Consider the following 22,258-nt stretch of genomic DNA (forward strand, 5'->3'; position numbering starts at 1 on the left):
CTTTTACATAAGTAGTTAAACGAGTAAAGTATGGTGGCACAAAATAAAACGTTTGTTTGGAGCCATAGGAATGAATGGGGCTAGGCTAAATGCTAACAGATTCAAGAAGTGCTGAACAAAGATTAAAAATGCACACATTGAAAAAAGATAGGTATTAATTTGTCTAAGTTGAGGTAAGAACATAGTAAAATATTGAAAAACAGTGTTGTTTTCCTTTAAAGAGTTATGTTTTTTCAGTGTTTCTATTAAAACATTAATTTATTTTAGTATCGTTTGTTAAGCAAAGTGCCCATCTGTGCCCATAAACTATTATGAAAGTAAGCTAACATACGAAAGTGAAAAAATTCACATTGCACAAAGATGAAAATCATACTTTATTGGTCATTCATTTCATTGCAGACATAGCCCTGTTTAACAGTATAGGGAAGTGCAACACAGACAATATTGAAGAGTCTGAGGTTCGAGTCATTCAAAATAACAATAAAATATATTACTGTACGTACAGTACATCAGTTTCACTGCCACAAAAAAAAGACGTTTGTGCCATTCCCATGCAAAGCCGTTAGAAAAGCCCCAAAACATCAACGAGAGGCAGGCCTGAATTGAAAAACTTCACATTACTCGGGTGACCGGAAACACAAGCTGGCATATTTTGCACTATTTGGCACAAACGTGTTCATAGTCCATTCAGCTTAAAGCAGTGACAACCACATTTCAAAGTGCTACGACTACAGAAAAGCAGTTTTTATTTCTTCGACATAATTGCTCCGTCATATAAAAATAAGCTTTTCACTTCAGGCTAAAGCAGGCAGTTTGCAGCCATATATACGACATGAAAAAAGTATGTTTTAAAAAGTAGTCTTTCCCCCCTCTCTCTCTCTATATATATATATATAAAAAAAACATTCGCTCAGTACATAATCTTTGCGAACGATCAAAAAAACGTATCCAAGAGATCACATTTAGGATATTCAAAGTGAAACGCTTTGCTTTCATTGTGCACAAAAGATACAGAGAAAGCACGCGCCCACGGCAAAATAAAGAACGAAGGTTTGTGCTTGTGATACCGATGCATTCCTCTCACAATATAAACGGTACCTTGACCACCACAGACCAATTCCACATGTATTATACAACATACGGTAGGACTTGTATGTCCAGTAGGATCTCACTTTATAAGTAGGGATATATAAAACATGCCCTTAAAGAGAGAAAGCTTCTTCCATCTGGACGCCAGCAACAGCAGCAGGAACTCCTCACCTGCTGTCACACTGTGAAATTCAACCCATACTAAGTGGAACCTCAAAGTGCATTTGATGCAGAATGCATGTAACCCATTTGTAGCCTCTTTACCGACGTCCTTAAGCGCTACACACCCGCTGAAGACTTTTCTGCCGTGTTATTCAGGACTTCATCAATTCTGTCGTCTTCAATGACAACTGCAAAGAGGAGAAATCGAAAAGTGAGGCGTTTGAATGAAACACGGCTGACGATGAAGAATTGACGGCACTATAGATTTAAAGGTTTGACAGACATTGCAGACTGATAAAATGTGGGTGACATTACACGATAAGCAGTGATATGCGCTTGGTCCTTTTTATCTCGACAATCAAGAGAAAACGCTTCCATGCCAATGACGTTTCCCTGACGAGTTTTTACGATAATCTATATTATCCACTAGGTGGCGTTCTTACTTAACTTATAAAACACTAAAGGGGATCGCACACCGGCCGCGCAGCTCAGCGCCGGAGAACTCGGAGGTATTGTAAACCGGAAGTGCACATTAAATAGCGCGAGCTTCGTCAGATAGCGTCTACTTCAAAATGTAAAATATACGTTAGCAGCCAATGTTAATCATTAATGATGTGGGACAAATATGATGTTATTTAATGTGAAACTATGTGAGTGGCGCTGTGTGGCGCGACAGGGATTTGAGCAATTTCCTGAGTCACAGCTGGGCGGAGCCGGTGTGCGTATACTCATAGAAAACAATGTGTTCAGTTGATTTAGAACGGCGCGGCGCTGAGTGGCGCGGCTGGTGTGCGATCCCCTTAAAGCAGCCACTGATTTAAAAACAGTAAAAACTTCTTTGTATGTTTTGATCATCGCTCTAAATCTGATCTTTAACAAAAGTCCTTTACAAAAATCCTTTTTGCTCAAATTTGGTATTTTTGAAGAAACCTACCTATATTTCAGTCCTTCCAGAAAAACACAGTTTTTTGTGATTGTTTCGGGCAAAAATCCTTGACCTTGCGACACGTTTTCTTAAAAAATGTGATGAAATATGTGGGATATTTATGAAATTGTATGCGATGAAATTGCGGGAACTTGCAAAAATAGCGTGAACTTGCAAAAAGGGGACATGGCTGCGCTTGTGTAAAGTAAATGCAACATTTTTCAACTTTCTGCTAAGATACATGTGATTTTTGCTACGGAAATGCGGGGATTATGAAATCATGCAAGCCACGCATATTTTGCACACTGAAATCTGCAATTTATGCTGAGAAAGTGCGCCAAATTTGAAAAAATGCGGCCCCCGCATACATATGCGGACTTTGGCTGATTAGGCGTTAAAGCAACACTATGTAGTTTTTTTACCTTAAAAATAATGTCTCTAAAATTATTTCAGTGATAGAACAACTTTTAACTGGACAAATTGTACTGTTGCTGCAACCTGAGCAACCTCCTAGCTGCTACAAGCACACTCTGAAAGTGGCGGTGGAGGGTAGAGCACACAGCCCCGCCCCTCCCCCTGCCTGCAGAAGAGTGTCTGATACCAGGCACTGTTGCGCTTTTCAACCACATGGGGGAGCTGTAAGGCATTTTTACATGGAAACTACATAGTGTTGCTTTAAATCATGCGATCGCTAGGGCTGTCACAGTTGAGAAATTTGTCTGACGGTAAATTTTCTAATAAATTGTGATGATCACGACAATTGATTGCCTGTTTTAAGGCCTTGACGTTTAATTCTCATAGATTTTTTTTGTTTGTTCATGAAATTATTTTCACACATTGTTGTGATTATTTAAATTAAATCTTTTGCAAGGTTTACCTGGCAGTAAATTTGAATACACATAACACATATTTAAAAGTAATTATTTAATGAATATATCTTTCAAAAACTGAAAAAAATTTTTTGAAGTTGCTGTTTTGGAAATGTATGTTTTACTTGGCAATTCATACTTCTTATCAAAGTTTTGCAGCATTTCTTTAAATGCTGTTTTACCATTGTGCTTTGCAATGTATCTAGTTACACTGTCAGTCAAGGAGCGCCATTAGATACGGTCTCGTTTATACAGGCGCTGCAGCTCCCCCTTGTGTTCTTTAAAGAGATATGCAATCATTGCGGTGATCTGAAATCATTGCGATGAGGTCAAACAATTGCGAATAATTACAATTTCATTATTATATAATTGCATTATAATTATTTTTTTGAGGGACTGATATTTGAAAGGTTCATTTGATATATTGTATGTTTATATTTTTATAGAAGAAAATATTAAACTTTTGTAAAAATCATTAAAAATGCTAGCGTTGACTGGCAACTTAAAAAAAAGCTGGTGGGAAAGAGTTAAACAGCATTTTTATGCTTTAATACTAATATTATTATTATTATGCATTTTGTATAGAGCAGAAATGAAGAACTTTCCAGTTACTTTTTAACTGTATGAAGACAAATTGTAGTGATTTGCAAGGGTGTGAAAACTATTTTTTACAGCACTTTTATCCGAAGCGAATTACATTACATTTAAAATATAAATTTTTATCAGTATGGGTGTTCCCTGGGATTCGAACCCATGAACTTTTTGCAAGGCTCTACCAGGAGCGAAATCACAGAAATATCGTATATGTGAATACCGCAATAGTTTGCAATAACTCATTAATTGTAATTCTTCCAAAGATAATGTATATTTAAAGTTTCAACAAAGAGAAAATGAGCGCTTGGGTGTGCTTTGACATACATATTATAATACACTTCAATTGACCTTACAAATTTTAACCATTATCATATCCTATATTGTTTATCGCATCATCTAACAAGTTATTGCATACCGCATTATTCAATATGGTGCAGCCCTAATTGGCCTACTGTATATACATCCCAAAGTTTTCCTGAGGAAAAAGTTACTGGCCTTGTAAATAATGATGATATAATGGACTCACAAGCAGGCAACTACATGCAAACGCACCACGATGACATCATCACGTCATTCCACGATTTGCATATTCAAGCTACCAGTTTCATATTACTGGTAAATGGTAGAAACCAGACATTAGTTTGTGTAATTAACAGTGCTTTTTATTTCTATTTGCACATTATGGCCATTTGAATGTTTTTTTTTTTTCAAAAACGAAAACGCATTTTATATTCACTTTGACGTATGCAACAATGCATCACCTCAATTGGTAAATAAATACCGTCTTACCTCTCTTGCTCCTTCCGATCTGTCCGAGTTTCGGTGCTCGTTTGTTGGGTGTAGTAGCAAAGAGGTTGTTGGTGTTGTTCTGCAGTCGACAGGTGAGGGATATCTGATCCTCATCTCCATTATCACCATAATGAGCGATGTTCTTTTCATATGGCAACACCTCTGACATGATCGCGGTAATCGATAACAAGGTTGCGATGCGATCGGACGCGATACTCAACTGTCACGATCGGATGCAGTTGCTTTAATTTTTTCCTAGACAGACTTCTCACACACAGCCACTTTCACCTTTCCAGTCGCAGAAGTGTTTCGGAAAAACTGATGTAAATGCAAAACAAGAGCGCGAGGCAAAAACACGGTCCGATCTCTGGAAGAGACGTCACTCAGACTGGAGCATCCAGAAGCTCCCCCCTCCTATCCTATCCTGCCTTGTCACTTTTGTTATCTTTGCCAATAGGTGCTGTGGCGCAGTGATTAAAAATATTGGTTAAAAGAATACAGGTTTAAACCCCAGCAGTGTTGGTTGATAATGCATTAGTTTGGTCTTAACACACACGGTAAAAAAAACTTGACAAACGCAGTTGCAAATGGGTGGTGTGGCGTAGTAGTTAATAGTAGCTTGATGACGTTTAATTATTTAAGGCACCCAAAACTTATGCATATAAATGATGAATTTATTTCTATACTTGGGGCTTTTTTAAAGAAATAACTCTGTGTGATGTACATTGTCAAAAACCCATGTGCTTAATTTTGGCCTGTGGGACTTAAACCATATTTTTCTCAATCTAGAAGGTATTAAAAATAAATTTGTGGGGTTAGTTGTTTAAAAGCATTGACTTCTTAACTGCATATATTACACAACGTTTTGCATGTTGTTTAACTAGTATGCAATTTGTAGATAATATCATGTTGTACGGTATATATATAATTATGTCATTTATACAATTAGCTGGATTGTGAGTATTAAATAAGGCATCGTGACCATTATAAAACTGAACTGCAATGGTAAATATAGACGTGTATTTACTGCCCTCCTCTGGTCAGGTGCATTACTACTATTTTTGCTTATGTCCAAGAACTTAAAAACTGCAGAACATTTCAAGTTGTTTAATCTTTTAAAACCATTATAATGTTGTCTGTAAAATAATATTAAATCAATAGTTTTCTTTGAAAACAAACAAACAAACAAAAAACCCCAGAAGAACAATAATTAAGTTTTATATTTCCCGCCATTTAGAGATTCCATTGAATAAAGCTTTTAAAAATAATGTCTCCCATCTCCCTACCACCAAACATACTAAATCTAAATAGGGATGAATTAACCAAACATGTTCAAAAAATGAAAAACATATTTTTCACAAATACAATGAATAGACATGGGCCGGTATGAGATTATGGTGGTTTTACAGTGTTGGGTTATTGCCATTGCAACATTAAAATGTGCTATTTTTGAATGTCTGTGTATACAAACAACATCTTTCCACTGGACACAATACATATTTTTAAGCAACATACAACATGTATGACAGGTAAAAATGAAGCCTTTAAATAGGGGGTCTCCAACCTTTTTGTGAGGGCTATCACAATTAATAAAACAATCTGGATGGCTACTTTTTGATATAGTCTACTCAAAACTTTTTTGTTTTACTTGTTGGTTTTATTTTATTTTACTTGTTGATATGTTTTATCATTGTTTCAATGTTAACATACATAAAATAAGCCAAGCTAATATAAAAAATGTAATAAATAAATATTACAATTGAGAATATTAATAGAATATGCTTTGGCGGGCACCTCACAGACTCGGGCACCATGTTGGAGACCACTGCTTTTAAATGATATTCTTTCAAAAAATGTCCTTTTGTAATATAAATAAAAATAAAAACATCAAATCAATTACGTGATATAATGATTTAAAGGTGGGGTGCATGATCTCTGAAAGTCAATGTTGACATTTGAAATCACCTAAACATACGCAACCTAGGCAACGGTGTCGGTTAGTAGACACGCCCCTTACTGCTGATTGGCTACAAGTGTGTTTTGGTACTCGCCCCGACTCCTTTCCAAAGCGTTTCTCAAAAATCGTGCATCCCGCCTTTAGTTCATTTTGTGTGTAAACAGCTAATACCTTGTGAATGGCATCACTGAAAATTTTAGTGGTTTTGAAACCTTGGTATCCCTTGAAACCGGCCCATGCCCGAAGGATAATTAAGATTGTCTGCATCATAATATTAACAAGCAGTACAGTTTTGCCGTAATACAGTTAAAAAAATTCTCATTGCATATACAGATAAGATCTATATGAGAATATGACAAACTAACACAAAACTCAATAGTAATATGTCTGGATGTCATTATTGTAATGAGCAGTGTTGGGGAAGTTACTTTTAAAAGTAATGCATTACAATATTAAGTTACTCCCCAAAAAAGTAACTAATTGCGTTACTTAGTTACTTTTCATGGAAAGTAATGCTTACGTTACTTTAAAATTACTTCAGCGTTACTTTTTCTTGGCTGAAGCTTGATCTCTTTCAGGCCTTGCAGGTGTTTTTTATGATCGCAAAAATGTCCAGATCTGGCCTGCCATCTCCGTTTCTGACTCAAACTGTTCCCGCTCAGGTGCACAGAGTGAAATATTATTGTGTACAATTATAAAGTAATGTGTTACTTTACTTGTTACTTCAGAAAAGTAATATTATAACGTATTACTTGTAATGCGTAACCCCCAACACTTGTAATGAGTATGTGCATAGTTCTCAGTGGTCCTAAAATAGGCTTTATTTCTTTCAGCATTTGCTTTTTATTAAATGTTTTTGCCATGAAATAAGTGCAATGAATTTAAGTTCACACAGGCACAAGTGATGATTACAATTCCCAAATAACTTCTTAAAATCCCTGTCAACCATCTTGGTTTTGGTCAGGAATTGGAGTCCTATAACAATGTGATACAGCATTCAAATACTGTGCTTGCGCACAATAATCTGCCCCTTACTTATTTCCAAGCATACTATTGTATGTTTATATTAAGGCCCCCTAGCTGTTATACAAAGGAACAATCCTGTCTATTCGAGCCCTACATATGGGGCATTTCTTAGGTGTGGGCAGAGCCCTATAGCAATCCTCGCAGGTGCAGACATGTCCACACTCTAGAAACACACAGGAACGCTCATTACTCAGACATATCGTGCACATGTTGAGGGAAACGTCATCCTCCGTCAGGTTGAGCTCTTTAATACGTCTGTTCTTCCACTTCTTGAATTCTTCCAGCATGCTGCGCTCTTTCCCTCGATCTCTGCGCAGAACGTACTGCCGCCACAGCATGTAAAATAACGTGGCGCAGGCAGCCAAGCCAAACAGCACCGTCAGCACCTTCCAGAGCCTCAAGTTCCTCTCTTGACTGCTCAGGAGTGTGTCGTAATCCAGACGGCTGAGGAAATAACGCAGGCCCTGCTTGGGAGGTTGAAGACGGACCAGGTTGTTATCTAGCACCAGCTCCCCAACACCTGTCATGGTGGCACCCAGACGCAGCATCTCCTCCGTCTCCTGGATGCCTTGTGGGCGCTCGCCGCTGATAAAGTGGCCGATAACATTGGTCAGAGACTGCTGGGATGGGTGAAAGTTCTCATAGGTGGTCTCCAAATCCAATTCGGCCGCATCGAGCGGACGGACCACACGAACGGCTGCAGGGACCGTGTCGTCGTGCGGGATGAGATCAAAAGGCACGGTGTTGGTGCGTTGGTGGATAACCTTCTCGTTCTCATTCCTAAAAGATGTGTTAATACAATGCATTAAATGACATTTCTGATCGTTATAAATTATGCCTAGTGTGAGCAAAGCTGGATGTTAACACATCTAGTTTTAAAAATATGCTAGTATATGGCTTTGCATGATATAATGTGTCCAAAAATATTGCCAATTATTTTTTAGACGGCAATAAATCAGATGATTTATTAGACAATGCATTTATTATTTTTCCTTACTATCGGCATCAGCCAATAAATCTGTTAAATCGGCCGATATATCAGACAATATTTGCATTTTTATTTTTTTCTTTACTATCAGAGTTTCGTTGCAAAATGAGATAAATCCGTTTTTAAAATTTTTGTCAAAACATGTTTATTATTCTTATAATAAACATAATAATTATCATGTTATTATTTTGTTTTATGGTGCTACTTAAAAAAAGTTAACTTGTTTTGCAGCGAAACTCTTCATTTGCATTTCTTTTTTCTTTACTATCAGTATCAGCCGTTAAATCAGTCGTTATATCAGATTATATTTGCTATTTTACTATCTATTGGATGATATTTGCACTTTTTTTACTATCGGCATCAGCCAATAAATCTGTTAAATCAGCCAATATATTGGCCAATATTTGCATTTTAACACATTTTTCTTTACTATCAGCATCAGTCAATAAATCTGTTAAATCTGACGGTATTTGCATTTCATTTTTTCCTTTACTATTGGCATTGGCCAATAAATCTGTAAATCAGCTAATATATCAGATAAAATATTTCCATTTTAAACCATCTATCAGATGATATTTGCACTTTTTTTTACTATCGGCATCAGCCAATAAATCTGTTGAATCTGCCAATATATCAGACAATATTTGCATTTTTTAGAATTTATTTCTTTACTATCAGCATCAGCCAATACATCTGTTAAACCGGCCCTTATATCAGTGAAAAAAATTGCAAATATTCTCTATCTATCGGATGATATTTGCACTTTTTTTGTTATCCGCATCAGCCAATAAATCTGTAGAATCAGACGATATATCTAACGATATTTGCATTTTTAACAGTTTTTTTTTTTACTATCAGCATTAGCAAATAAATCTGTTAAATCTGTAAATATAACGAACAATATTTGCATAAAAAAATTTTTCAAGATCTTCCAAATGTGTATTAATAAATATTGCTCACAATAAATGTTTATTTAGTTTCACCAGCTTTCTGTTTGTCTCTTATTTACTGCAATTACATGTGTGTTATATCGGCCACATAGCTTTTTCAATATCGGTTGAACATTGGTTGACCATTATTTAGTTTATAAACCAGTTTATATATCAGCATTAGCAAATAAATCTGTTTAATCAAACAATATTTGCATTTCTTTTTTTTCTTTACTATTGGCATCGGCCAATAAATTCGGCTGATATATCTGACGATATTTGTATTTTTTACTAATTTTTTTTACTATCGGCATCAGCCAATAAATCTATTAAATCGGCCGACATATCTGTCGATATTTGCATTTTTTTACAATTTTTTTACTATCAGCATTAGCAAATAAATCGGTTAAATCTGCAAATATAACAGACAATGTTTGCATAAAAAAAAACTTTACCATCAGCATCAAACAATAAATCTGTTTAATCAAACAATATTTGCATTTCTTTTTTTTCTTTACTATTGGCATCGGCCAATAAATTCAGCCGATATATCTGACGATATTTGCATTTTTAATTTTTTTTTTACTATCAGCATCAGTTAATTAATCTGTTAAATCGGACGTTATAACAGACGATATTTGCATTTATTTTTTTCTTTACCATTGACATAGGCCAATAAATCCATTAAATCAGCTGATATATCAGACGGTATTTGCATTTATTATAATTTTTCTTTAATTTCGGCACCAGCCAATAAATCTGTTAAATCTGACGATATATCTAACGATATTTGCATTTTTAACTTTTTTTTACTATCAGCATTAGCAAATAAATCTGTTAAATCTGCAAATATGACGGATAATATTTGCATTTTTTTATTCTTTACCATCAGCATCAAACAATAAATCTGTTTAATCAAACAATATTTGCATTTCTTTTTTTCTTTACTATTGGCATCAGCCAATAAATTCGGCCAATATATCTGACGATATTTGTATTTTTTTTATTTTACTATCAGCATCAGTTAATAAATCTGTTAAATTGGATGTTATATCAGACGATATTTACATGTATTTTTTTCTTTACCATTGACATAGGCCAATAAATCCATTAAATCAGCTGATATATCAGACGGTATTTGCATTTATTATAATTTTTCTTTAATATCGGCACCAGCCAATTAATCGGTTAAATCGGATGATATATCTGACGATATTTGCATTTTTAACATTTTTTTTACTATCAGCATTAGCAAATAAATCTGCAGATATAACAGACAATATTTGCATAAAAAAACTTTACCATCAGCATCAAACAATAAATCTGTTTAATCAAACAATATTTGCATTTATTTTTTTCTTTACTATTGGCATCGGCCAATAGATTTGGCCAATATATCTGACGATATTTGTATTTTTTTTTTTTTACAATTTTTTAACTATCAGCATCAGTTAATAAATCTGTTAAATCGGACGTTATAACAGACGATATTTGCATTTATTTTTTTCTTTACCATTGACATAGGCCAATAAATCCATTAAATCAGCTGATATATCAGACGATATTTGCATTTATTATACTTTTTCTTTAATATCGGCACCAGCCAATAAATCGGTTAAATCGCCCTATATTCGCAATTTTTCTCTATTGGCATGAGCCGATAAATCTTTTAAATTAATTGTTCTAATTAAAAAGACACCCAGATGTAAAGCCCAAGTCATATGTCTTGTTAATATTTTTCAAGATCTTCCAAATGTGTATTAATAAATATTGCTCACAATAAATGTTTATTTAGTTTCACCAGCTTTCTGTTTGTCTCTTATTTACTGCAATTACATGTGTGTTATATCGGCCACATAGCTTTTTCAATATCGGTTGAACATTGGTTGACCATTATTTTTGTTTATATACCAAAGATGTGTTGTACGATTCCACACCATCTTCTTCTCCTTTAAGGTCAACCTCTCGATGACGCCTTTGCAGTTGTCTACAAACTGGCTGTTCAAGGTCTCCTTGACAGACCGCACAACTCCTAAAGACAATTAAGGAGAAATACAGTGCAATTAAAATCCTTAAAAACTTACATTCAATTTTATGCATTTGACAAATGCTTATCCAAAGCGACTAATAGTGCATGCAAGCTATATATTTGTTTTAAAGGCGGGGTGCATGATTCCTAAGAGCAAACATTGACATTTGAAATCACCTAAACAAACACACCCCTACCCCACCGCATACTGTATATACTTTTATAAATTACATTTTTCTGTGTCCTATTCTAATACCGTAATAAACAACCATTACCTTCAATAACTGCGTAAGGAATACACTTTCCTGGAGCTTCACTGAGGATTGTTTTAAGATCTGGATTTAATGACATCTTTTTGGCCTCCTGATAAAGAGAAGAGTTCGTAACATACATCTGGTGATAGTGTTAACTAGGTAAAATAAAGTGGGATGTTGTCTTACCCTTAATCTAACTACATGGCTTGATTTCCTCTTATATATGCTGTATAAGAGGGCTGTCAGAGCTGAACTTGTAGCCAGCAACACGACCTGTGTTGTTGAAGGTCTGCCATTGGCCACCATCCTTTCATCTACCAGCTAAGTATAAAGAATAATAAACACTGAAAGTCAAACCAATTGCCATTTAAAATATTCAAGATTAAATATTTTTAACCTGAGGAACAACATAGAATTTGCTTAGAAACTTGAATCACTTTCTCTTTCTCCAAGTGTAAAAAGAAACAAACAGAATTCTATGTAACTTAGTCAATAAAAACGCAACATTTATCATTTATGAAAACAGAAGTTGAGTTATGTAATATTCATTTATTTGGTAGTTTGAGGCTTTGTGATTTACTCATGTAACCTTAGCATGTATGGCTAGCACGTCTTCCGATAAGAGCTAAGGCAGATTTTCGCTAATTCTTAATTTTAATATTTTATAAACTGATGAAAGCGGAACAAAGTGCACCGATGAAGTAAGGTTTTAATCAGAACAAGCGTTCAAAAAATAAAGATAAATTTACGCTACCTTCCCGTCAGCTGTGTTAGTATCTAATGTAGAGTAAAAGCCTTTTCATAATAAAAGTCCCGTGTTTTGACAGCGAGAGAGCTCTGCTACAGGCGTGCAATACTCTTTATAAATGCGTTTGCGTAATTTGGCCACTAGAGGGCTTCATTGTACTTTTTATGGAAAAATCATGACAGTTGAAAATATTACTTTTTACTCTAACAAACTGAAAACAAACAAAAACAAAAAAGTCTGAAAACATGTAATGCTTTAAAAGCACTGAAATGTACATGTATTTTGTTATTTTTTTGCCAGCTAGTGTTTATAATGCAAATATGTATTACCTTACCTTTTGTTCTTGTGACACTAAATTAAACGTGGTTTCCCGGATAGGGATAGCTGAAGCCAGGACAAGGCCTTAGTTTAGTTTAATTAGGAAATATAACTAGTTTTAACAAACATGCCACTGCAGGCCAATTAAATTCTTTCAAACAGATGTGGCTTATACTTTTAAAGTCCCTATAAAATCAAAATTAAATATTTTTTTACTTTAGTACAAATATTTTAGCCTTAAGGATAAACTATAAACTAATTCATAAACTGATTCAAAACCCTGACATGACAAAACATTGCATTTAGAAGATATAGCTAATCATTCATGACCTCCACCACTGATTAATGATTTTTGTGATGTCACTCTGCACTTTTATAAGTGGGAGGAGCCACTCAATATGCCATGGTCTAAATTTGCATTCAGTCATTTACCTCCTGTTGCCATCAATTAAAGCTTTGCATTTTAAAGCACTTGAGGTCTTTAAGATTGCAGATAGGCTACAACAATACATTTAGTCATTTGTATAACAGCCCATACTGTATAACCAAAGATGCTAAACACTATTTAGGAAGTTAGAGATTTTCTTTAAATGAATAAAGTATTTGATATCTAAGTATATACTAAGGCAGAATTGAAGACTTAATTAAGATTGAACTATTGGATTAAAAGAGTTATGTAAATCAGTATCACCAGGGGCGCCGCTAGCAATTTTGGGCCGTATGAAAAAATAGGGGGTCAGGCCCCCATACCCATTTCGTACCAAACATACAATCCAACCTACTGTAGCTATTCAAAATCTTTGTCTGTAATTTAATAATACAGAACTATTTATTTTGCTATTGTTTTGACCACAGTTATCAGTATTTATAGATACCTTAAATGTCTGCAGCTAAGATAATTTATTGTGCAATGCAAATTTAATTGAAAAATACAGTACATTAAATCAAATATTCAGAGAAAATGCAACATTCTTAATGATTAAAGATAAATTTGACCATGCCTGTGAAAACCCAGCTGAAGTATTTCTTTGTGATTTACTGTTTTCCACATAAAATCATCCTATATAATGTAAAGAACATTTGTGAAAATATAAACTTGATATCTTTAATATTGACTGAGTAATGTCATGTCAGCGATTGAAATCATAGTGAAATTAATGCTTGAAATTAAACTGTGATGCTTTTTATCTCACAATAAGATTTGAGGCTTTAGTCTGATTTTCAGAGACAGTCTTAGTGACATACTGTACTGTATACTTGAGCCAGGGACGTGCACAGGAATTTTTAGGGGCAGTTGCTCTGACCTACATAAAGGGCACCCCCCCAAAAAAATTTTTTTTTAAACTCACGGCCTATATGAAGGACTGAGAATAACATGGTCTTTATTAAAATCAGCAAACATGTTTGCCTAATGCCTACTAAAAAAATTGTAGCCTAGGCTGCTTGTCTGCAAGCTGTAGCTAGCTGCTATCTGTCTGATTATTTAGGCTTAAACGTGGCAAACTCAGCCTATTCATGAAGATTTTAACAGAGGTGGAAAGAGTAGCCAAAAACTTTACTCACGTAAAAGTACAAGTAACTAAATAAATAATTACTCAAGTAGAAGTAAAAAGTATGCAATGAAAATAATACTCAAGAAGCGAGTTGCGCACGCACGCACGCACGCACGCACGCACGCACGCACGCACGCACGCACGCACGCACGCACGCACGCACGCACACACACACACACACACACACACACAATACAGTGCCCTCCATAAGTATCAGAACTGTAAAGACAAGATTTTTCTGTTTGCTATGGAGACCAGAAATTGGTAAGATAAATATCAGTATGTCAGAAGTTAAGAATGTCACATTTTATTAACCTTTGTTTATGTTTTAACACATACATGCTTTAACAACAAAGAACAACAGCATTAAATGCTGACTTATGTGTGTTGTACACAAATGCACACAAGTCAATCAAACTGATCCTACACATTTTATGCTTTTCATCTGTAAACAATCAGGACACAGCTCAGTGACCATTAAAAAAAAAGAATGTGACAGATTCTGTACTTTTGTCTCATGTTCATCTTTTAATGTTTAGACATTTCTTGACTCCACAACAAACAGAAGAATACTTATGAAGGGCACTTCTACAGTATGTGTAAAACTGCAACATACACAAACAGTACAGAAAAAAGAATACAAACACAGAATAGACAAGCATTTCAAATTAACAAATTAACTCTAGTCTCAATGTTGATGTAGCTTATAGCTGAAATATCAGACAAGTAAACTGACAACAGTTTTGCATATGTATAAAGTTAGAAATCTCCTATGGTCTGAGAACATTGACAGTTTACACTTACAAAAAAATGATTTTAGACAAAACTCATGTTTTCTTACGTTGTCATGTCACGTCACGTGTGTTTTGTGAGGATCACTTACATCATATACAGTACAGTATTTTTTTTTTTTTATTTTTTTTTTTATATACAGTACAGTATACAGCGAATCAGACGTCAATCATCGATGGATTTTCTTCAATCTGTGCAACAATGCTTCTGGAGGTTGCACGCGTTTAACTGTGTCTGACGACGAACAGGTCGCGTGTATGTAATGGCGGGTACATGTGTGAAGTTTTGCTTTTAGTTAAAAGATTGGTAAATTCATTTCCACGTCACCCAACACTGGTTATATTCTGCGTGCTTATAGGTTACGAGTAAAACAGCTTCGAACGATTCAGTTTTTGCAGCGATCTGAACAATTCATTCAAACTGATTCGCGAACCAATTTAAAACTTTGGCCCATTCGCTTTGTAAAGAATCGACTCAAAAGACTCGTTTATTTGCAACACTTTGTAAGGAATCGACTCAAACGAGTCATTAATTCGCGAATACGCCAGAAACACAAGATAGCAATTTAAAAATAAAATACAAATTTCGTAATTAATTAAAATACAGTAACGAAGGATCGCTGCATAGTGTAAATAAAGTAAAAGTACAATTTATTTTTTTCCACCTCGGAAGGGCAACTTGAGTCGAGAAGGGCATATGGGCAGTTGCCCGGGCAACCTGAGCAACCCCCCTGTGCACGTCCCTGACTTGAGCTGTTACACACACGACATTGTAACATTTAAAAAACAACAATGCATCTTTTCTATGTACATTCTGCCTGAAATAAGACTGGGTCAGCAATGCTTGACCAAAGCGGCGTGGTGAGCTTGAACCTGCTTACATCACGAGGCATTTTTTGGACCCAACATTCAATAGGAAAATTCAACTGCAGTAGCCACCGTTCAACCTGAAGAGGGCAGCACTCAGACGTTTTTACACCATATATTGTAGTATTGAAACACTTTATATCCAAATGTCAAAAAAACTTACTAAAATCAATGAACAGCACTAATAAAACCCTATTCTTACAGATCATTAACTAAAAAAAGTTGGTTTAGGGTTTAGTTACTCTTTAAGAAAACAGAAAACTGTTATTAAATGATTCTTCAGACTGTTTTTTAATCAACGGGGATCTAAAATGAAATGAATGACAACTATAGCAGATTACGACATAGATTTCCATTGATTTCTTAACCCTGTTGCAAGTTGAGAAGCTTTAATATACATAACTGGACTAGTTTAGCCTTAGTTGCATTTCAGTTTTATCACAACCAACTCGATTTACGACTGCATAAAAATCCTTCCTTGGCATATTGCGTTACAAAACAAAACAGTGTGTAACCGATCGCATTTCTAGTTTATGTTAATTATCTTATACGGGCTACGTTAATTAAACAGCTTATAAGGGCTGACTTCGCGTTAGAATCATAACATAAAACAGGGAACGTAAATCACCTTGTGTTTTTTTAAACTGGGGTGAACAAAGCGAAGACTTTACAGTGGAAAGAAAACTGCATTGTATTGCTCCAGCGTCACATTGTGTAAACTGAATTTATAGTAAGGAAGTGCACATATGTAGCCTAGAAATCTAGACGCACCCTAGCGGCCGCAAAGTATATTTGCTGCCAGGGTTTAGTCTAGGCACTCACAATAGACCTTTCTCACAACTTCCGTATTTATGACCGGAACTACGCAATCGTCGCGGAAATCTACTTCCTCCGCAGTCAAGGCAATGTAAAAAGCCGTATCTGTTCCATCAATTCCCTGTTGATGGTGAAGGTATACAGAAGTGGATTCAGGCTATCCGGCGAGACTTATAATGTGTCGTTTTAGTTAACAGTTCAGTAACAGTTATACTCGCTCTCTACTTACCTAGAAATTTATTGACAAATTCTTCATGGAAAAAGTTTTCCTCCATTAGTCGTGTCACATCAGCAAATGTAATATTTGGCAAATCCGTTAACGAAGTTTTGTAGACTCTTTGATCCATTTTAAACTTGCCCGGGTTTATGTTTTTCTAGTGTGTTGACGCTTGACAGGAACTCCGCTTACACGACGATTACGTATTTCCGGTTTCTGTGAGAAAGGTCTATACACTTAACAGCTCCAAAAACCAAAATTTGGTCAGGCCAATCACATCGTGTGTAGCGTCTGTGGGGCGGGCTTAACATGATGACGACAGAGCTGCAACGGTTTCCACTTGAAAACAAAGAATGGCTGCTGCTGCTGGCGAACAGCTTTCTTTTGAAGCGGCTTTGGCCGCGACTCTGGAGGACTTAGACTTATGTTTTTCTTTGAGAGAAGAGCAAATAACCCTACTGAAGTCCTTTTTAAGCAAGAAAGATGTGTTTGGAGTTTTGCCGACTGGTTACGGTAACTACGTCACCTTCTTCGTTGCTCTGATTGGTCATAGCGCTATCCTATTGCATGCAGAGGCATTTTGAGGGACAACCTTATATCCCGCCCCTTGCATTGAGCCGTTTGTGTTAAGAGTTGCCAGACCTTACATCTTGATGTAGGTCTGGCTAACCAGGCTAGCACATATGCAGATATCATATAATAGCAGTAAATACACACACCTTGTTCTCTTCTGAAGTTCACGCGCACTGTGAGACCGTGGATTGAAGACGGCGCTAAAACGCAGAGTAAAGACGGGGCGGAGCTAAGAGGGCTCAGCTTAAGGGGGTTGCGTGTGCGGCACAGTCCTTGGCTGGGGCCCTCAAAAGTTCATGGGCCCTTAGAATCGTCCTAACTTTCCCCCCCTTACGGCGCCCCTGAGTATCACAAAGAGATTGCATGGTTGCATCATTAATAAACCGTAAGAGCTTTCAGAAGCACAGAAGCAAAAAGCGTTGTGTAACATCTGGATTTGCATGATAAATGCACACTCTCCTATCTATAGTGCCAGTCAGCGATAGATATTCAGTATATAACCATTCATCAGAGTTATATGCTAAATGATCCATTCATAAGGAACCCTTAACCGTGTAGTATCTTTTTCCCCACACATGCGCTCTATCACATAAATTCATGAGGCAAAAATCCCAGCGGTTGCCTTTTGGGTAAGAAGCCTTTCATAAATTATTAACAGAGGGAAATTGGAATGATGTCCAATGGGGTTTAATGGGCTCTGTGCAAATCAATTTTAGCTGTTTAACACTCAAATTAGAGGATAGCCTAGTTGATTTATGACTGACGGGTAAATGGCTGCATGACTAGTATTGCACAATAGAAGTTTCAGGTGTTGTTTAATACTTTCTTGTTACAAAATGCATGATTGTACAAAGCTATTCTACTCTATTCTGGTATGAGCATTACACTAACACAGAAGTTGTATATATTTGTTTTCTATATTGCGTATTTCTAGGGTTAAGGTTAGGGTGTTTTTTTCATTATGATGCCAGTATTCTTTGTTAAGATCAGATGCTATAAACAAGAATTTTTGTGAATGTTGCTGCAATGCAAATGGGTCAATGACGTGATGTTAATTATTTTGTGTCCGTATGGATAAATTAAATGTAAAAGGGTTAAAATTGTAAAATAAATTTGTAGATTACATACATTCTCTTTTTTGAGGACCAAGTGTAAAATTTGGGGAATAATTGCAAAAATGTCAATGTGGTGTAACCGGTCTGTGTTAATTGGTGTAACTACTATTTTTCAAAATTAAAATATAAATATATTCATAAAAAAATGACACTAGTTTAGTGTAATATGATTTTTTTAACATACATTTTTACATCATTTGTCAAAGATTATTTAGAAAACAGAGCTGTTTTAAGCATATATCAGAACAAATATCACAAAAACGCATTAAAAATTTACATTTAGAAATAATGAATAAAATGATATTTAAATTTTTTTATGATTACGCTTACATGACATCAAGGTGGATAAAATATTTAATATTTTTCATTCTTTGGCACAATTGGCGGTTACACCATTTGACATTTTCAGGTCCATTCAGTCTTAACCAGTCGTATAGGTATCACTTGATTTTTCAGAACATTTTAACCAAATGCTTTCAAAAAGTGGTGGGAACAAAATCAGCCATTTCAAAAAGTGGTGGGGACATGTCCACAGCGTCCCCACTGTAAATGACACCTATGAAATGTACAGTACAAAAGCTGTCACTGGGACGGTACCCTTTGAAGAGGTCTTAATATGTACCATTTAGGTACAGAAATGAATATATTTGGTACCAATATGTGCCGTTATGGTGCTAAAATAAATTCTATTCAACTAATATGACAGTGTAGTCAACTTTTTAAATGAGACCACCTGAGTGACAGCTTTTGTACCTTTTCCTGCAAGTGCATAGTGCAAGGCGTCTTGGGCAAAGTGGCATTTCAGACTAATTCTGTAATTCAAAGTGTATAGTAGAATAAGTTCAGAGGACTTTAATAAGTTTCTTAAATAACTTGTCAGTTAATCTCGATGTGTTGTTCACTTGGCAGAAAGTAATGTGTATTTCAGCGGTGCTTGACTAATGTGAACATCAAGCATAAGCCAAAAACATGAAAAGATGCACTTTTATGCAGTTTTCTACATCGACAGCTGACTCACCAGAGGACTTCTCCTGCCTAAAGGCTTTAACACTAACATTATTCATTGCGTTGAGGGAAAAGGGTAAACTGTGTTGTGTAGCAATTTGTGCTTGAAATTTAGACAAGAAGCAGCTTTCCTGTGCCCACTTAAGCAAGGGATGAGACAGATGGGTCGACAGGAAACAAAACAGGAAAGCTTGGGTACCAGATGTGAAGGTGTGCAGGGATGCAGATGGACTGCCTACCCGCATAAATGCACACACATGAACACACTCCCGCTCCCAAATCATTTCCAGATGGCCTGTATTTACGTGAAAAAGTGTAAACAGGAGGTTAGGATGAGCTTTTTTGTTTGTTGCTAATTTTGAGACCTCCGAAATGCTTCCCGTACACATGATGTGTGCGGCCTTGTTGGCACTTTATCCATTTAGTTTAATGGTTTCATTATGCTAATTGACATAATGAGGAAATAACTGAGATACCATCAGTGTTTTAGAGTAATAGACTGAGAAAAAGTTATTTTATCATCTTATCTACGATCCTCTTGACTCCAATTTTCACTGACAGAATCAGACTTAAGGGCATTTTTCATGGTATGCAGTAGGCAGAAAGTTTAGCTTAGCGCTACGTGCGAGGCATTGAGGATTTTAGGCAATGATGTCTCCTGCTGCTTCAGCTTGAGGGATGCTAAAGAGAAACAACATGAGGCGATTACTTTAAAACACAGTATTCACTGTTGAAATTAATTCTTTGATTATTACGCCAGAATGAGAGTATAGTTCCTAGCCATATCTGCCTTGAAAAATGGAACTTTTAATTTTCAGTCGTTCTTCATACACGATGTAACTACAGAAGAGTCAAGTTTTAAATAGGAAAAATATTGAAACTCTTTGGTTATTTTTGAACGTGATGCTAATGGTCTAATCAGATTCAATGGATTATTCTAAGCTATGCTAAAAGTGGTAGCGTCAGACCCGGAGATCAGCTGAATGGATTCCAAAACAGTAAAAATCAATGTTTAACTCTAGGGGAGCTGGAAAATGAGCATATTTTCAACAAAAAAAAAATGGAGTGTCCCTTTAACATTAAAAAATTGAAATAAAGGGAAGCGTTCAGTGCTCGCTGGTCAGACATCAGCTGTAGATCAGCACTGTAAAAAAATTCCGTAGAAATTGCAGCTGGGTTGCCGGTAATTTACCGTAGATTTACATTTGTTATTTACTGGCAACATTTTGTTCAAAGTTAAATGAACATTAAACATTTACAAGTCTTTGTCTTTACAGAGTAAAACTAAAAAAACAGCATTAAGTAAAACATTCTGGGAAACAAAATCTGAAGCAAAAAACAGAAAAAGGTTGATGATGATTTCTGGTTCCCAGAAGGCTTTGCATGAGGCTGTTATTGTATAGTTTTATTCTGTAAAGATAAAGACTTGTTAATATTTAAAATTTATTTAACTTTGAACAAACTCGTTCCAGTAAATAACATAAATGTAAATCTACGGTAAATTACCGGCAACCCAGCTGCAATAACATTGAAATTTCTACGGAATTTTTTTACAGTGAGTAGTTTAAAGAGCAGCAGGAACTGCCCAGTCGGCATTTCAACGTTGATTCAACGTTGAATCAACGTCAGGTACCAACGTTGAATCAACGTTGGATTACCTTTCGGTTTTGCAAACAATTTCAACGTTGATTTCACGACGTTGTTTCAACGTCACACTTTCAACATAGGTGAATTATGGTTGATATCATGACGCAATTTCAACCTTCTATTTCCTTGTTGTTTTTAACACTAAATATAGATTTTTACTTGACACTGCAATACTCACTATATGATTTTCTGTAAACGTGTTATTTTTAAAGCAATTATCATATGAATACAACTTGCTGCGCATAACTTACAGTACAACCCCATTCATAAAACTAAACACCTAAAGAAGGTAAAGTTTAAATGTGGACAAATAAGATGGCAGGTGCCTACCCTTTCCAAATAAACATGAAAGCAGCTGTTAAAAATATTTTTTAAGGATAAAAACACATTCTTTCAAACAGTTAGGTTTCCAGTTAGTAGTGCAGAAGTGTAATATTCTAAATATAGAATAAAATCATAAAATATGAAAACAAAATCATGTTTAAAAGTCATTTTATTCATCTGAATAGAAAAACTTTATTCAAGAAAAAATGCAAATATGAATTTTGTTGTTGATTTAGTTGACAGTCTTCTTATGGCCACCACCACCCATCCATTCTGGCTCATGCTGTACTTAATACGATGACAGCATCTAAAGAGAGGAAAAAACACAATATTTAATTTTCAAAAAATGCTGCATTTTAGCCCATGTACAAAAAAATCTTGTTATTGCACATCAGGACAAGATGCGTTTTCTTTGATAGTCTGACTTGAAACATTGCATAGCCATCTGATGAAGGAAGAAAGCTGTTGTGTTTACGAAGATAACAATGAGGTTCAATTAAGATCATCTGCAGTGCATTCAGAAATTATCATACACCTTTCACTTTCAAATGTTATGTTGTTGCATGATACTGTAATTGTTTAGATATTTTCTTCAAAGTAAAAACAGAATTTTAGAAACTTTCGCAAATGTATGAAAAAAGAAAACATATCATATTTGCATTATACATATTCA

The 22,258-nt window shown here is 35.4% G+C and overlaps 2 protein-coding genes across 2 annotated transcripts; both read right to left on the reverse strand.

Moving 5' to 3' along the window:
• Positions 1–361: 361 nt before the first annotated feature.
• camk2n1b (calcium/calmodulin-dependent protein kinase II inhibitor 1b) lies at positions 362–4,971 on the reverse strand. The gene is made up of 2 exons (XM_065285272.2): positions 4,429–4,971; positions 362–1,439 (listed from the first exon to the last, which is right to left on the reverse strand). Exons 1-2 carry the CDS (start codon positions 4,595–4,597, stop codon positions 1,369–1,371), a joined length of 240 nt encoding a protein of 79 aa, XP_065141344.1. The 5' UTR covers positions 4,598–4,971; the 3' UTR covers positions 362–1,368.
• Positions 4,972–5,550: 579 nt separating this feature from the next.
• mul1 (mitochondrial E3 ubiquitin protein ligase 1) lies at positions 5,551–12,455 on the reverse strand. Its single transcript, XM_065285271.2, has 5 exons — positions 12,366–12,455; positions 11,798–11,932; positions 11,633–11,720; positions 11,240–11,360; positions 5,551–8,191 (listed from the first exon to the last, which is right to left on the reverse strand). The coding sequence occupies exons 2-5, from the start codon at positions 11,915–11,917 to the stop codon at positions 7,462–7,464; spliced, it is 1,059 nt and encodes a 352-aa protein (XP_065141343.1). The 5' UTR covers positions 11,918–11,932; positions 12,366–12,455; the 3' UTR covers positions 5,551–7,461.
• Between the last annotated feature and the right edge of the window lie 9,803 nt (positions 12,456–22,258).

Source organism: Paramisgurnus dabryanus, chromosome 21, assembly GCF_030506205.2.
Source record: "Paramisgurnus dabryanus chromosome 21, PD_genome_1.1, whole genome shotgun sequence".
NCBI classification, from domain to species: domain Eukaryota; kingdom Metazoa; phylum Chordata; class Actinopteri; order Cypriniformes; family Cobitidae; genus Paramisgurnus; species Paramisgurnus dabryanus.

Excerpts from the sequence above, each read along its gene's own strand:
- camk2n1b (XM_065285272.2), bottom strand. The coding sequence starts at position 4,597 with ATGTCAGAGGTGTTGCCATATGAAAAGAACATCGCTCATTATGGTGAT. Across the intron at positions 1,440-4,428 it reads GATCGGAAGGAGCAAGAGAG|TTGTCATTGAAGACGACAGA; the intron begins GTAAGACGGTAT and ends TCCTCTTTGCAG.
- mul1 (XM_065285271.2), bottom strand. The coding sequence starts at position 11,917 with ATGGTGGCCAATGGCAGACCTTCAACAACACAGGTCGTGTTGCTGGCT. Across the intron at positions 11,721-11,797 it reads GCCATGTAGTTAGATTAAGG|GAGGCCAAAAAGATGTCATT; the intron begins GTAAGACAACAT and ends TCTCTTTATCAG. Across the intron at positions 8,192-11,239 it reads AATCGTACAACACATCTTTG|GAATGAGAACGAGAAGGTTA; the intron begins GTATATAAACAA and ends CACATCTTTTAG.